The 17,063-nt window shown below is 51.3% G+C and overlaps 1 protein-coding gene across 1 annotated transcript in view; it reads left to right on the forward strand.

The window, feature by feature from the left end:
- Nucleotides 1–17,063, forward strand: part of PEMT (phosphatidylethanolamine N-methyltransferase) — an 88,995-nt gene that overhangs the window by 58,444 nt on the left and 13,488 nt on the right. The window contains exon 3 of the mRNA XM_002827100.5: nt 13,943–14,058. Within this exon, the coding sequence (XP_002827146.3) occupies nt 13,943–14,058 (116 nt within the window). The remainder of the gene's footprint in view (nt 1–13,942; nt 14,059–17,063) is intronic.

Below are 17,063 nucleotides of genomic sequence, written 5' to 3' on the forward strand. Positions count from 1 at the left end.
GCAGGGGTCATAACTGAAGCCAGACCTGAGTTACAATCCATTTACTCACTGTGTGTCCTTGGCAAGTCCTGTAAGGGAGGCACACTATCGGACATCCCCCGTGGAGCTGGCATGCAGATTGAATAGGATACATGGCTGCACTCACCCCAGCGCCTGGTGTGCAGCAAGCCCTGTGCCAGTGTCGGCTGACGTCACTGTGCCGTGGGTGTCATCAGAGCCTGCATGCCACAGTCAGTGCAGTGGCACAGGGCCTGTATGCCACAGTCAGGAGATTGTAGGCCCTTGGGGAGACAGTGGCAGAATAAGGGAGCCATTGCCAGACACTGGACCAAGGCCCTCACAGAACCCAAGGGAGGGCAGGGGCATCCCCTGCTCACCGATGGAGACTCTCACCCTTAGGGAAGTTGGGGACCTGCCTGAGCTCACACAGCTGGGAAACAGTGAAGCCTGGATTTGCCTTCTAACTTTTTATTTTCAAAAATATGCAACATACACTAAACTAGAACCGTTTAATGACCCCTGCACCACCGTACCCAATGCCCAGCTTCAAGAATTCTCTCACAATATGTCATTCTTGTTCCATCTGTCTTCTGCCCCCTCTCCGCCTCTTCCCCTTCACTCCTGTCTGCTTCCTTTCACTAGAGTGTTTTAAAGCAAATCCAGACATCAAATTTCATCAGTAAATATCTCACATACATATGAAATGCAGAATGTATCTCTAACAAGTAAGGACTTTTTTTTTTTTTCTTGAGACAGAGTCTTGGTCTGTCGCCCAGGCTGGAGTGCAGTGGCACGATCTCAGCTCACTGCAACCTCGTCTCCTGGGTTCAAGCAATTCTCCTGCCTCAGCCTCCTGAGTAGCTAGGACTACAGGCACATGCCACCATGCTTGGCCAATTTTTGTATTTTTAGTAGAGACGGGGTTTCACCATGTTGGCCAGGATGGTCTTGATCTCCCAATCTCGTGATCCACCCGCCTCGGCCTCCCAAAGTGCCGGAATTACAGATGTGAGCCATTATGCCTGGCCATAAGTAAGGACTTTTAATAATATACTACATTAAACATTCAGCAAAATTAATAATTTCATTTTAAAATAGCCTTACAGGCCAGACGTGGTGGTTCAGCCTGTAATCCCAGCACTTTGAGAAGCCAAGGCTAGTGAATCACCTGAGGTCAAGAGTTTGAGACCAGCCTGGCCAATATGGTGAAACCCCGTCTCTACTAAAAATACAAAAATTAGCTAGACATAGTGGCGCACACCTGTAATTGCAGCTACTCGGGAGGCTGAGGCAGGAGAATCGCTTGAATCCGAGAGGCAGAGGTTGTAGTGGGTTGAGACTGTGCCACACACTCCAGCCTGGGTGACAGAGTGAGACTCCATCTCAAAAAATAAAATAAAATAGCCTTATAGAGGAATAACCAACTTACAACAAAGTGCACCTATATGAAACATACAATTTGAGTTGTCTTTTTTAGAGGTGGGGTCTTGCTCTGTTGCCCAGGCTGGAGTGCATTCGTGCTGCAGCGTCGAACTCCTGGGCTCAAATGATCCTCCCACCTCAGCCTCCAGGGTAGCTGGGACTACAGGCATGTGCCACTGCACTGGCTAATGTTTTTATTTTTGTAGAGATAGGGGTCTCACCATCTGGCCCAGTCTTGTCTCAAACTCCTGGGTTCAAGCAATCCTCCTGCCTTGGCTCCCAAAGTCCCAGAGTGCTGGGATTACAGGCGAGAGCTGCTGTGCCCCGCCTACAATTTGATTTTTGATGTGTTTCTACAGCCAGGAGGCATGTACTCAGGTAAGACTGTGAACATATCCATTCCCACCTTTGAGATCCCCCCAGCCCCTCTTGCCCTTTCTAACCCGGGCTGCTGCTGATCTGCTTTCTGTCACTGGACATTAGTTTGCATTTTCAGGAATTTTATGAAAACGGAATCATACAGTATACCCTATGTTTGTCTGGCTTCTTTCACTCAGCATAGTTGTTTTGTGGGTGATGGATGCTCTTGCATGGACTGGTAGTTCCTTTTTAGTGCTGAGTAGTATTCCATTGTATCCATTCACCCTAGTTTGTTTACTTATTCACTGGTTGATGGACATTTGGATTGTCTCCAGGTTTTGACTATTACAAGTAAAGCTACTGTAAACATCCATGTTCAAGTCTGCCTGGATAGCTGCTTTCATCTTTCTTAAGTAAATACTAGGAGTGGAATGGCTGGGTCATGTGGTGGTAGATGTGTGCATAACGCTTCAAGAGACTGCCAAACTGGGCCGGATGCAGTGGCTCATGTCTGTAATCCCTTGCGAGGCCAAGATGAGTGGATCACCTGAGGTCAGGAGTTCAAGACCAGCCTAGCCAACATGTTGAAACCCCTATCTCTACTAAAAATACAAAAATTAGCCGGGTGTGGTGACATGCACCTGTAATCCCAGCTACTTGGGAGGCTGAGGCAGGAGAATTGCTAGAACCTGGGAGGCGGAGGTTGCAGTGAGCCGAGATCGCGCCACTGCACTCCAGCCTGGGCAACAGAGCAAGACTGTGTCTCAAAAAAACAAGAGAGACACTGCCAAACTGCCTTCAGAAGTGATTGTGCCATTCTGCATTCTGACTAGCAACGAGTGAGCCTTCTAATTGCTCTGCTTCTCTCCAACCCTCTTTACTTTTAGCCATTTTGTAAGAATTCTTTATGTATTCTAGATACAATCCTTTATCAGATAAATAATTTACAAATATGTTCACCCATTCTGTGGGTTGTCTTTGTATTTTCAGGATAGAATCCTTTGAAGTATAAAAGTCTAAATATTTGATAAAGCCAGTTTATTTTTCTTTCATTGCTTGTGCTTTTGGTGTCGCATCTGAGAAACCATTGCTAAATCCAGGGTCATGAAGATTTATACCTATGTTTTCTTCTAAGAGTTTTATAGTTTTAGCTCTTACATTTAGGTTTTTGATCCATTTTGAGTTAGTTTTTGTATATGATGTGAGGCTGAGAGTCCACCTTCATTCTTTTGCACGTGAATATCCTGTTGTCCTTGTGCTATTTGTTGAAAAGGCTGTTCTTTCCACACTCATTTGTTTTGGCAGCCTTGCTGGAAATCACTTGCCATGTATGTGGAAGTTTATTTCTGAGCTCTCTATGCTGTTCCACTGGTCTATGTCTATCCCTATGTCCGTGCCACACTGTCTTGATTACTGTTGCATTGTGGTAAGTTTGAAATCAGAAAGTGTGAGTCCTCCAACTTTGGTTTTTTGGTTTTTTGTGTTTTTTTGAGACGGAGCCTCACTCTGTTGCCCAGGCTGGAGTACAATAGCACGATCTCAGCTCACTGCAACCTCTGCCTCCCGAGTTCAAGCGATTCTCCTGCCTCAGCCTTACGAGTAGCTGGGATTACATGTGCCCACCACCACTCCCGGCTAATTTTTGTATTTTCAGTAGAGATGGGTTTCGCTATGTTGGCCAGGCTGGTCTTGAACTCCTGATCTCAGGTGATATGCCCGCCTTGGCCTCCCAAAGTGCTGGGATTATAGGCACAAACCACTGAGCCTGGCCTTTTTTTTAAAAAAAAAAAAAAAAAAATTGTTTTGGATATTTTGTGACCCTTCAATATCCATATGGATGTTAGAATCAGCTTGTCAGTTTTACAAAGAAGCCAGCTGAGATTCTGACTGTGATTGCACTGAATCTCTAGATCAGTTTGGAGAGTATTGCCATCTTAACCAGTCTGTAATCCATGAACATGGAATGTCTGTCCATTTATTTAGATCTTTTGTTTCTTTGAACAATGTTTCGTTTTCAGAGAGTAAGTTTTGTACTTTTGTTATATTTATTCTTAAGCATTTTACTCCTTTAAATGCTATAGTAAATGGAATTGTCTTCTTGATTCCTATTTTCAGACTTTTTATTGCAAATGTGTAGAAATACAATCATCTTGTAGCTTTGCTAAACTCATTTATTAGCTTGAATTTTTTTTAGTGGATTCCTTAGGATTTTTAATGTATGAGATTATGTCATCTGTGGATACAGTTAGTTTTACATATTTCTTTTCAATCTGAATGCCTTTATTTCATTTTCTTGCCCAATTGCCCTGGCTAAAACCTCTAGTACAAAGTTGAATTGCAGTGGTAAGAGTGAACGTCCTTTCATTGTCTTGTTGCTGAGTTTAGGAGGAAGGCATCCAGTCTTTCACTATTAAGTATGATGTTAGCTCTGGGTTTTTCTGCCCATTGAAAAAAAATTGAGTTTTTTGTTTTCTTATTATCAAGTTCTAAGAGTTCTGTATATATTTTTGATATAAGTCTCTCAAGAAGTACGTGCTTTGCCGATATTTTCTGCCAGTCTGTGGCTGATCCTTTCATTCTATCAACAATGTCTTTTGAAGAGAAGAAGCTTTAAAAGTTTGGTGAATTTCAAGTTATCACGTTTTCTTTTATGAATCATGCTTTTCGTATTGTGCCTAAGAAATCATCATATAATCCAAGATCATAAAGATTCTCTCTAGTCTATTTTCTTCTAAAAGTTTTAGATGGCTTTATATATTTAGATTGATATATTTATATATAGATTTAGGTTTATATTTCTATTTATAGTCCATCTTTAATCCATTTTTATATTTTTTCTGAGTTATGGATTGAAGTTCACTTTTTTTTTTTTTTTTTTTTGCCTATGATAGCCAATTGTTCCAGTGGCATCTGTGGAAAGGCTGTCCTTTCTCCACTGAATTGCCTTAGCACTTTGTCAGACATCTCAAAATCTGGTTGTGTTAGTTCCACTTTGTCCTTTTATTTCAGAGTTGTCTTGAGTATTCTAAGTTTTTTGTATTTTCATATCCATCTATTTGTGGTTTCCATGTGATTTTTTGACATAGATGATTATTGTTGTCTGTGAACAAAGACAATCCTACTGAGACAGACTGAGACCATGTCCCATAAAAAAGAAAAAAAAATTTCAGAATAATGCGTTAGTGTCCTAGCAACCTCAGCATGTCCGCCTTTAGCCAGCTGGGGACCCTTCAAGTGTTTCTTAGTGTTCTTCTGGCGTTTCCACCTCATCTTTCATAGCTTTCAGTCTCAGGTTCAACATCTTCTGTTCCCAGAGTAGACTGGAATCGGCCTTTTAACCGAGGAGTTCTGGTTATTTTTAGTGGAAAATGATATTTGGAGACCACAGTTTGAATGCTAGGGTGCTCACTGTTCCAGGCCTCTCTAGGAAAAATGATTTTTTTTTTTTTTTTTTTTTTTTTGAGACAAGAGTCTCACTCTGTCGCCCAGGCTGGAATGCAGTGGCACCATCTCGGCTCACTGCAACTTCCACCTCCTGGGTTCAAGCAATTCTCCTGCCTCAGCCTCCCGAGTAGCTGGGATTACAGGCACCTGCCACTACGCCCGGCCAATTTTTTGTAATGGAAAAAAGAATTTTTTAGAAATAGAAATAAATCATGAATTCATACCAATATTTCCATTTCAAAAGTTTTTGTTCAACCTTTTAATTTCATTTTTGTACCACTTTTCTCTTATAGGAAGCTTGGATCCTAAATACAGTAACATAATTAATGTGTATATAGTCAAAATAATAATAATATCTGTATTATTAAATATTTTATCACCAACAAAAGATTTACTCGATGCAGTCCAGAATCTTTCTGGTTCTTTTTTTCTCAGGCTATGCGGCAGGAGGGAGGATTAGTCAAAATACTATATTTCAAAATCACTTGAAACTTCTTATCTGTGTTTTTACCAGGTTCATTGATTGAGTTTTTGGATTTCTAGTAGTTCCTTTGTTCTTTTTTTTTTTTTTTTTTTGGAGACGGAGCCTCTCTGTCACCCAGGCTGGAGTGCAATGGTGCCATCTCAGCTCACTGCAACCTCCGCCTCCCGGGTTCAAGGGATTCTTCCACCTCAGCTTCCCAAGTAGATGGGATTACAGGCACCCGCCATCATGCCCGGCTAATTTTTGTATTTTTGTAGAGACGGGGTTTCACCATGTTGGTCAAGCTGGTCTTGAACTCCTGACCTCAGGTGATCCGCCCGCTTCGGCCTCCCAAAGTGCTGGGATTACAGGTGTGAGTGAGCCACTGTGCCTGCCCTGTTCTTACTCTTAATTATGCAAAACATTTACATGGTTCCATAGTCAACAAAGGACATTTGTAAATGTCTGGCATGTCTCCTCCCTCACCTGTAGGTAATAATTTTGATCAGTTTTGGGTTTGTCCTTCCCCTGTTTCTTTTTGAAAATGTAAGCAAGTGCTGTGTGTGTATCTCCCCCCAGCCCCTCTTCATTTTCTTATACAACAGGTTGGGTGCACCTTCTTCTGTACTTGCTTTTTTACTTAATGAATATATCCTGGAGCTCACACCATAGCAATAGGTAGAAATCTTCCTTCTTCCTTTCTACAAGGAGCCCTTCTCCAGGATGGGGCTGTAGCACAGTTCATTCAGCCCCTCCCCCTGCCTGTGGACACTGGGGTGGGTTCCATCTTTATAGGATGCTATAGGTAGTGCTGGAGCTAGAATTTGAACTCAGAGACCGTGTTCCTATTGCTCTTTCTCCTGTGCTCTGTGGGCCATCATAATGGAGGAGCTGGGGAGCAAAGCGGAGTGAAGAGGTTGAGCATAAGCACTGAGGCTGGGGGAGGCGAGTGTCCCCTGCTGTGCCATGGCCCCTCGGGTGTGAAGCTGGGTCACGCCACTTTGCTGGGGCCTTGGGTGCAGGTTGTCTGGAAGCGGGCAGCTGGTGCTGGGACCTGATCTCTGGCACTGCAGTGAAAAGTGCGCTCACCACAGGGCGAGAGCTTGGGTGTACCTTGGACAGGGATTGATTCACTGGACTAGCCGGTGGAGTGGGCAGGTCTGTTGATCTGTTGGAAACAATGACTGTTGGAGCCCTCGGGCAGCCTGTGTCACGTGGAAGGGCAGTTGAGCCATGTGCTGTGGGACGCTTTGGATGCTGCCCTGAGCTGTCACTGGTCCTATGTCCTGGAGAGGCCCTGGCCCAGGTTCAGCGGCACTGGCCAGATTGGGGCAGATCTGAAAGGAGCCAGGGCTGTGCACACCTGGCAGGGCAGGTGGAACTGGGTGTTGGGAAGGGCAGGTGTGATCCAGGTCACCAGGCTGGCTGGGCCTAGCATGTGCAGAGCAGAGGGGGCTGACACGGTGCGACCTGGGAGAGCTGCCTGTTCATACACGTACTTGCTTGCTGGCCCAGGGCCTGCCTAGCTGGCAGTGACTGGGTCCTGTGCTGGGCTCTGCTGAACTCCCACACACACACCCCATCCACTATGAGCCCTGGTGAGAAGGGAGAGGGGTCCAGACCCCGCTGGGATGCACGGTATGGACAGCACATGGCGTGCACATGAGGCTTATGTGACAGTACCACAGTGACCTTGATCTGGGGCTGGGGAGGAAACGCCTCGATGGGCTGTCCTCATGCTGCTGGGCCTGGGCCATCGGGGCCAGCCTAGGGGATGCCCAGTGGCCCTGGCAGCCTCACCCATCCTTGTCAACTCCAGTGGGACTGGGGGATCCTGAATCCCACCTCCTGATGCCAGTGGAGCCCTGAGTTTCTGTTCCGAAGGCTAATGGAGGGCTGGGCTCTGCCGCCTCTGAGATCCCTGACCTCTCATAGGAGCCTGTGGTTCTGGGGGGGCCAGGGTGGGATGAGGGAGAGACAGGAGTCATGGGCAGGCTCCCTGCTGCCCCGGGGACGTCTCACTCAGACATTTGTAAGTCACCTACAGGTACCCTGGGGGCCTTAGGGCCCCTCCTCTCTTCATGGAGCCCAGCTAGGGGCCCCCTTCCTTCCTGGCTCCCTGCAGGGTGAGGGAAAGAGGAGAGGAGAGAAGGCCTCGGAGCGCTGATGTATCCATCATTCCACACAGACCCGTGCTTGTTGAGCGCCTCCTCGGGTGGTAGCCCCGCGCGGGACTCAGCATCGTGGAGGCAGAGGCGGACGCAGTGTGAACTGTTAGGCCACAGCCACATCTTGCCGGGCCGCGAGGCAGGAGTTCAGGAGTGAGAAGGCACTGGCTGCGGCTCCTGGGGCTGGAAAGGGGGCCAGTCAGGCAGGCAGAGGGGTGGGTCCAGCTGTAGAAGTGAGGTGGGGGCAGTTCGGGAGGCAAAAGCAGGAAGGCAGAAGGAAGCTTGGAACTTATGAGCCCCTCTGTGCTGGCGCACGGCCCACGTCCTCTAAACGAAAGGGACAGGCTCCTTCAGTGGTTCCGTGGGCCCTTGGCAAAGCTTGTGGAAACACCAGCTCCTCCCCGGCATTCATTACCAATGCGAAGCACTAGCCCTTTGCTTGGGGCATTCTAGACCCCCAGGTGCCCAGGCTGGGAGCCCTAGGCCAGGTGGTGGGGGGTCCTGGCTGTGGAATCCAGATGGGACCTGCCACTGCAGCTGGGTATTAGGCAGATTTAGCCAGGGAAGGACAAGGTGGGAGAGGAGGAGCTTCTGAGAGTCCGTCAAGGGCTGGCCGCAGAGGGGAGAGGCCTGGCAGCCGGCGAGCCCAGTGTGGCACAAGTCTGTCTGCCTGTCCTCTCCCTGGGGACACTGCTTCACAACAGACTTTCTTCATCAACTTTGCCCGGGCCCGTCAGGCCAATAGCGCGGACTTAGCCTCTTGACTCTCACCCTTTTGCCCACTCCAAAACAAAACAAACAGCAGCACCGCCATACGCCCACGCGCGTGGTGTAGACATCGCTCCAGGCAGTTCATGGGCAGGAATTCGCTTAATCTGCACAGCAACTCTAACGCGGTCAAGAGAATTATTAGCTCCATTTTACAGGTCAGGAAACAGGCAGAGAGAAGGGAAATAACCTGCCCAAGCTGCAAGTAGAGGAGCCGGTGTTTGAGCCCAGAACCAGGCACTGGGAGCCGCGAGCTGCCCTGCTGGGCACCGGGGTGGACACTCGCACATCAGTCCTTCAATGAGTGTGAAGGAGCCGTGTCTCACTTCAAAGAGGGATTTAAAAACTCTACCCTCGCCGGGCACAGTGGCTCACTCCTGTAATCCCAGCACTTTGAGAGGCCGAGGCGGACGGATTACCTGAGGTTGGGAGTTTGAGACCAGCCTAACCAACATGGAGAAACCCCGTCTCTACTAAAAATACAAAATTAGCCGGGCATGGTGGCGCATGCGTGTAATCCCAGCTACACGGGAGGCTGAGGCAGGAGAATCGCCTGAACCCGGGAGGCGGAGGTTGTGGTGAGCCGAGATCGTGCCATTGTACTCCAGGCTGGGCAACAAGAGCGAAACTCCGTCTAAAAACAAAAATAAAAAACTCGACTTTCTGTGGCCTCACTTTAAGAACGCGTAGGAAATTTGAGAGACCAATAGGAAGTCTCTAGGAAAGGGTCTTGTCCCCAGAAGGGGGTCGTGCTTCTTGGGCCCTTACTGCATAGCTGGGCTGGTGGAGGACTTGTGGGGTGGGAGGCTGTGCTCATTGCCAAGATTTGGGAAGCCTTGGCTTTTATGTGAAAAACGCTGAGTGTTTAATTGTTGATCCAAATATTTTAAACATGCTATGAGTTTGACCAGAACACATCTTGGGCTGCCAGTTACAACCTCTGAGTCCAAGGACACCAAGAATAGTGCCCTGGAAAGGGCAGGGAAGAAGCACGGGTCCTGGCGTGGAGACAGAGGCCGGAGCTGCCACCTCAGGCCAGACGGGCACCATGGGCATGTGCATGGGCGGAGGCGGTTCCCATCTGAGTGGGACCCAGAAGGAAATCAGACACAGTCCCTGCTCTGAGCCACGGATAGGGGGAGAGACGGGCGCTCTCACATGTCCTGGGCCGTATGCCAGGGCTGGGAGCCTTTCATCCCTCACCTGCTCCACCGCTCCTACCATGCTGGCTTGGGGATCGGGGTGGCGGGTACTGTCTGTCCTGGTTTTCGTACTTTGCAGGTGACTCAGTTGAGGTAGCGGGCAGCTGAGTGATTTGCCTATGAAGTGCTGTCGGGTTTTGGCGAACGTCAAGGCCGGGATGTTGTTCCTGGGTCTCGACCCCATCCCTGTTTTCCTCCCACTCTGCTTGCCTTGGGCCTGTCTCTTCTGCCCTAGGGTAGAGGCTGTGGGTGAGATTTGCAAAAAAAGAAAAGGAGCCGGTATTTGGGGAGGAGACCTGTGTGTTCCAGAGCTCAGCTGGGGACTCCTTGCCAGGGTGTGGGAGAGGCTGGGCTACTGAATGGAGCAAACACACACCCAGGGCCCGGTTGCCTTAGGGTTCCAGGTCAACAGCACAGACTGTTTTAGGATTAAAAGCAGTCCCATGGGACAGCTTGCACCAAAACATGGTTTGTTTGTTTGTTTGTTGTTTGATACGGAGTTTCGCTCTGTCACCCAGGCTGGAGTGCAGTGGTACGATCTCGGCTCACTGCAACCTCTGCCTCCCGGGTTCAAGCGGTTCCCCTGCCTCAGCCTCCTGAGTAGCTGGGACTACAGGTGCACACCACTGCGACCAGCTAATTTTTTGTATTTTTAATAAAGATGAGATTTCACCATGTTGGCCCGGCTGGTCTCGAACTCCTGACCTCATGATCCTCCCGCCTCGGCCTCCCAAAGTGCTGGGATTACAGACGTGAGCCACTGCGCCTGGCCAGTTTGTTGTTTATCTGAAGCTTACATTTACCTGGAGGGTCCTGGCAGCCCTGGGGAGAGGAAATTTGAGCCAGGGGCACGGAGGATTGGGCAAATGAATCCCCACTCTAGGATTCTGGAAATCTAGAAGACAGGCAAAAACCAGAAGCAGTGACAGCAGAGCGCTGGGCCACGCCACTGCCCACTAAGGGCTCACATGCATGGCCCTGGGAGGCGACTGCATCCAGCACCCGCTGATTGTCGGATGAAATGAGCAGCTGGGCTCCCAGTGAGGACACGGTGGTGCTGCCAGGCAGGGAAGGAAGTTCTGGGAGTCCTGCTGGCTGCTGGTTTATCGATTGCCTCGGAATAACAGCCCCATCGAATACCAGTTCGCCGGGGGGCAAGGCGTGGTTTCCTCTTTTTCTTTCCCGCTTGGGTTAGTCTTGCTGGATGCTTTTCTGTTGTCATTAGATTGTTCTGAAAGCTCATTTAGCATTGGCCCTTTCCGAGGCTAAGGGACAGGTGTGGCCTGGGTCTGTTGGGGGAGGGGGGCTGTATGGGAGGCTGAGGATGGCAGAGAGAGCCCTTGAAGGAAAGGTTTTTGTTGTTTTTGTTTTTTGAGATGGAGTCTTGCTCTGTTGCCAGGCTGGAGTGCAGTGGCATGATCTCGGCTCACTGCAACCTCCGCCTCCCAGGTTCAAGCAATTATTCTGCCTCAGCCTCCCGAGTAGCTGAACTACAGATGTGCACCACCACGCCCGGCTAATTTTTGTATTTTTAATAGAGACAGGGTTTCACCGTGTTAGCCAGGGTGGTCTGGATTTCTTGACCTCATGACCCACCTGCCTCGGCCTCCCAAAGTGCTGGGATTACAGGCGTGAGCCACCACTCCCAGCTGGAAAGGTATTTCTTTATCATTGGGGAAATGCAGACCAAAGCCACCTGACACCCACTCGGATGGCTATAAAATTTTTTTTTCTTTTCTTTTCTTTGTTTTTGAGACAGGGTCTTGCTCTGTTTTCAGGCTGGGGTACAGTGGTGTGCCATCTTGGCTCACTGCAGCCTCGACCTTCTAGGCTCAGGCAATCAGGCAATCTTCTGGCTAATTTAAATTTTTTTTTTTTTTTTTTTTTTTTTTTTTTTTTTTTTTTGGAGAGACAGGGTCTCACTATGTCTCCCAGGCTGGTCTTGAGCTCCTGAGCTCAAGCAATCCTCCCACCTCAGCCTCCCAAAGTGCTGGGATTATAGGTGTAAGCCACCACACCCAGTGTCCCCCACCCCTGAAGGCTATAATTTTTGAAAACGGAAAATAACTGGTGTTGGGGAGGATGTGGAGAAACTAGAATCTTCATGAGTTGCTGGTGGGGCTGGAAAATGGGGCAGCCACTGTGGCAAACAGTTTCACAGCTCTTCAATAAATAGATTTACCATGTGACCCAGCAATTCCACTCCTAGGTGTATACCTGAGAGCAGTGAAAACACACATCCACAAAACACTTAGGCACGATTATTCCTAGCAAGCACCCGAATGTTGCTTGGCTTTGGCCTTGGTCACCGTGGACAGTGCTGCTTATGCAACCCAAGTGTCCATCAGCTGCTGAACCGGTGGACAAAATCTTTATATACTGGAGTCGTATTCAGCCGTAAGAGGGAATGAAGTGCATTTACGCACTGTGGCACGGACGAACCTTGAGAATGTTACATAAAGTCAAAGCAGCCAGACACAAAAGACCATGTAGCGTGTGATTCAGTTTATATGAAATGTCCAGAATAGGCGAATCCATAGCGACAGAAAGTGATGAGTGGTTGCCAGGGGCCGGCAGAGGGGGGAAGGGGAGGATGGGGTTTCTACTTGGGGTGATGAAATGTTCTGGACTTAGACCGTGGTGATGGTTGCACAGCTAAAAACTACTTTGAATTTTATCTCAAAATTAGAACAAAACAAAACAAAGCAGGCTGTGGTCCTGGGCCCCCGCGGTGCTCTCTGCAGGCTGCTTCTCTTCTGCCCCCACCCCACCCCACACATTCCCAGCAAGGTCACTGCAGCCCCCTCCTCACCCCTGCAATGCTCATTCCTTCCGCCTTTTGAGCTTCCCACAGAGTCAGCAGCGGCCACCTGCTGAGACCTGGACTAGGGCCTGCTTACCTTCTGGGAGAATTGGCTGCAGTGCCAACAGCTGGTTGAGGGGAAGGCCCGGGAGCTACCTCCTTCACCTCTCCTTCCTGTAAACTTTGGCGTGCCCCGCCCCTCTCCCCCCCATCTGCTGCCCCCTAGCCTGCCACTGCCAAGGAGCTCTGAGGACAGAGGACAGAGGACTCACTAGGGAGCCACCTCCTGGGAGTCAGTGGCCTTGAGGAAATCATCGCTAATCACTCTCCTGCCGCAACTGCTGGGAAAGGCAGGTCCACTTGGGAAGTGGAGCAGGCAGCAGTCATCGCTGGGGCTGGGGTGGAGGTAGGTGGCTGCGAGCAGGCCTCTGAGGCTCTTCCTGTGCATACACAGGCGCCTGTTCTGGGCCCACAGGCAACTTGCTCACGTACCTAGAGCCCAGCCCCTGACCCCAGGCTGCATGCTTGTCTTTTTGCATCCTCCTTGCCCCCTCCCCTTCTCTCCATTCCTTCCTCAGTGTGCTGGGCCAGGCCCGGGCAATAACCAGCTCAGGACTGTGGAAACAGCAGACAGGCAGGAAGAGCTCCGTTCTCTCCACCGTTGGTGGCCAGATGTTGAGATTCCAGATGTGATTAGTTTGAAAAAAAAACAAAGTAAAAGGCTTCTGAGGCTAAAAGTCACTGTTTGAAAGTCTGTGCCTTGAGAAGAGCACTTGGGCAGAGGGAGGAGGGTGAGGGGTTTGCTTTGCTTTGCTTTGTGCCTGTGATGGACACTTTGTGAGGCCCCCAGCGGGAATTTGGGCCTGTGCTCTGAAGGCCCGTGCTCCTGCAGCCATGGGCTCCTCTGGCAGTTGTGCTGGGGCCCTTTTAGAGTCTGTGGGACTCATTCAGCAGCTCCCAGGTAGGGCCTGAGGTCAGACCCCATGTGTCTCCCCAAGGACAGATCTTCTCGGCCAGACATCTCTTTCTGCCTCTTGGTGGGTTCATGGCTGTGTCTGGTTGAGGGGTTGTTTCCAGAAGGACCTTGTTGTCCGTCCAGATCAACTGAGCAAGTGTGAAAATCCCTGTGGAACTTGCTCCAGGGCAGATAATGTGCAGCTGGGGTGCACGTGATTGTTGCTCCCGTGTAATTCTTCTTCTTTGGAAATGGGGGCTTTGGAGCCTAGGAAGCAGAGAGAGGCATGCGCCCCCCACCCCTGCCCTGGAGTCTCCCCAGGAAACATCTCGCCCTTGTTCTCTGCCCACGGTTTAGGTTGCACGGTGGGAACACAAGACCCGCAAGCTGAGCAGGGCCTTCGGATCCCCCTACCTGGCCTGCTACTCCCTGAGCGTCACCATCCTGCTCCTGAACTTCCTGCGCTCGCACTGGTAAGCACAGCTCTCTCACTGGGGAGCCACAACCCCTGGGCTAGCGGGAGGGCCACTACTGGTGGTACCTCATCCCTCACCACGCGGGAGCCTTGCGTCTGAGCATGCAGGGGTTAGCTCTCAGAGCCACCTGCCACAGCAAGCCACCCTACCCCTCCCAGCCATTTAGACTCTGGCCAGCAGAGGAGCCCCAGTAACCTCAGGAATGGGGGTATGTGAATGGGGGACAAGGGACAATGCCTGGGTGGTCCCAAGGTCACATCCCAGCCTCTGCCATGTAGCCAAGGCTGTGTTAGGAGTCTCCTCCAGGAAGCGTCCGGTCAGAAGGTGAATGCCGGCTTGGGAGCCCTCCGGGGTCAGCCCTGACCATCTCTCCAGGTTAGGCTTGAATCAGCATCAGAAAGCTTCTTTGAGGCTGGGTGCGGTGGTTCACACCTGTAATCCTAGCACTTTTGGAGGCCGAGGCGGGTGGATCACCTGAGGTTAGGAGTTCGAGACCACCCTGGCCAACATGGTGAAACTCCATCTCTACTAAAAATACAAAAATTAGCCGGGCATGGTGGTGTGTGTGCCTGTAATCCCAGCTACTCGGGAGGCTGAGGCAGGAGAATTGCTTGAACCCAGGAGGCGGAGGTTGCAGTGAACCGAAATTGCACCAGTGCACTCCAGCCTGGGCGACAGAGCGAGACTCCGTCTCACATTTTTTTTTTAAAACGAAAGCTTCTTTGCCCATCTCTGGACTTGGGACAGGCACCTTCCCGCCGTCAAATGAAAAGGTCAGAGAAGAAGAACTGGAACTAGATGATGAGGCACAGCCCACTGCACTTGGGAGTGAATTTCTCTGCCCAGACACCAGGCTAGACAAGGCCCACCTGCGTGGAATGTGATGGCTGCAGGCGACCTGGGGATGCAGGCTGTGTAGGGCAGCTGCCCCATCTCTGGGCCCCTGGTCTCACCTCCCACAGTACCCTGAGAATCATTGCGCACAGCAGCTCATGGACTAAACATGGACCACGTGGTGCTTCAAAAAATGAGAAACTAACTGCACCAGAGAATCTCCATTTTTGACTCGTCGAGACAGACCAGAAGCTCTGTGTGTGCCTGGCCACACCCCATGTGGAGCGCTCACTGGGGCCGAGGCACAGCTGCCCCTTTGGATGGGGTGCGTGTAGCCTGGCTCTCCCCATTGCCCGTGGCCCCATCTCCCTCGGACCAGCCTGGCCTGCAGGCACTGGGTGCACACAGGAAGGGGCCTGTGAATGCTCCATGCCAGCACGTGCAGAGCCGGGGCAGGCCTGGCTGGTGGTCAGGCCCCTTGCACACTCACCGAGGGTGGCCTAGGCCTTCCCCCTCCATGGCCAGGCACTCTTGCTGCCTTCCTGTCATTGTCATGGGCTTGGGCTCAGGAATGTGGGTGAGCAGCGTGGTCAGGGTCCTAGTGAGGTCAGCCTTCTGCACTGGACCCCTGGCTCCTGGCCTTTGCTTCTTGGCCCTTTGGGCCAGGGCTGCCTGTTTTCTCTAGGCCTGGGTGGCTATCCCAGGGTCTTGGTCCTCAGAGGGGTGGGTCCCCTGGCACCTGCCCTGGGTTGAATGATGTGAAGAGGCTTCCCCAGAGAGGGCTTTTCACCCCTCGGAGGGCAAGGGGTTTGGCCCATGGCACCGCCTCGGGGCCTGTGGGTCTGCACAGCCTGCGTGCTCACAAGCTCCTAGGCTCTCCTGCTCCAGGGAGCATTTTCACATTTGTAGCCTCTAGGTAGAGAAGAGTCTGACTGTGCAGATGGAGGAAGTGAGGCTTGGAAAGAAGCAATAGTTGCCCGAGGTTTTACAGCTCATGGAGCGCTGACCAGCATTGGAGAACAGGCAGCTTCCAGCTCAGCAGTGGCTTAGGGAGAAAAGATTCCATCCATTTAGGCCAGAGGAACCTGGCAGGCACCGGCGCCACCCAGGCTGGGTTATGGGAGCATCAGGGGACGGGAGATGGGCCTCTTTCCTACCCATGCTGCCTCTTGGGCCACCGGCAGAGTGTCCCTCCTTACCCAGGTTGGAGCCCTGGCTGCATTGGCAGGACAGTCAGGGTTCTGTGCCCTCCAGCCCCCAGGCATCCACACTCCCCAGCGACCTGGAGGGAGGGGGCTGGTGCTGGCTGACTGAACTCTCAGAGCTCGGAGTCCCCCACAGAAACAGCGAGGCTGAAGACAGGTGGAGAGCTGCAGAGGGTTGAGACTCAGCCCAGGGCTGAGCTGTTCCACCACCCCTGCTCCCTAGAGCATGCTGGGACCACCATCAGGGCCGGCACAAAGCAGGAGGAGTGGGCTGCAGCCCACAGCGCACACAGCTCCAGGAGCAGCTAGGCCAGGCCAGGTGACTGCCCAGAAACACCGGCCAGTGCCACAAGGCAGTTGCCTTGATCGAGCCCCTCCTGCCAGCCCTGCCCCTGGGAGCTGCTCTGAGTCTCTGCTGAGTTCTGATTTCCTGCCCAATCTCATCTTGCACTAGAAACCCCAGAGGCTTCCTTAAGTGCTCCCCATCACCTCCCTGCTGGTCCAGCAGCACAGCCTGGGATCTGCCTGACCCTGGAGATCCGCCCCTGTCATCCACCCCTTTTCAAGGCAGAGAGTAGAGGGCCCTGGCAGGGGTCATCCTTCCTCCTCCAGGCCCCAGCCTAGTGCTGTGTGTACCTAGGAGACCAGGGGGACAGGCCCACCCACAGCCCAGCTCCAGGCGTAGACAGCAGCAAAGCACTGTCTGGTTTGTTCTTGGATCCCGGGCCCTGGGAGTCCTCCTGGGGTAGCTGGAGGAAGTCAGCTTCTTACAGATGGTGGCTCCCAGCTTTCCCTCCTCTCATATCAGTGTTGGCCTCACCTGGCGTCTTCCCAGCCAGCAGGGCCATGACTTTCGGTTGGACTGGCCACCCCTGGATTTTGGGGAGGAGAGAAAGGATGTCCTGGGCTGTTTTCTCCTCTCACCTTTTGCGTTGAAAGGCAGAGGCGTGCCCTGGTCCTGTC

The sequence above is a fragment of the Pongo abelii genome, chromosome 19 (assembly GCF_028885655.2).
Source record: "Pongo abelii isolate AG06213 chromosome 19, NHGRI_mPonAbe1-v2.0_pri, whole genome shotgun sequence".
Taxonomy (NCBI): domain Eukaryota; kingdom Metazoa; phylum Chordata; class Mammalia; order Primates; family Hominidae; genus Pongo; species Pongo abelii.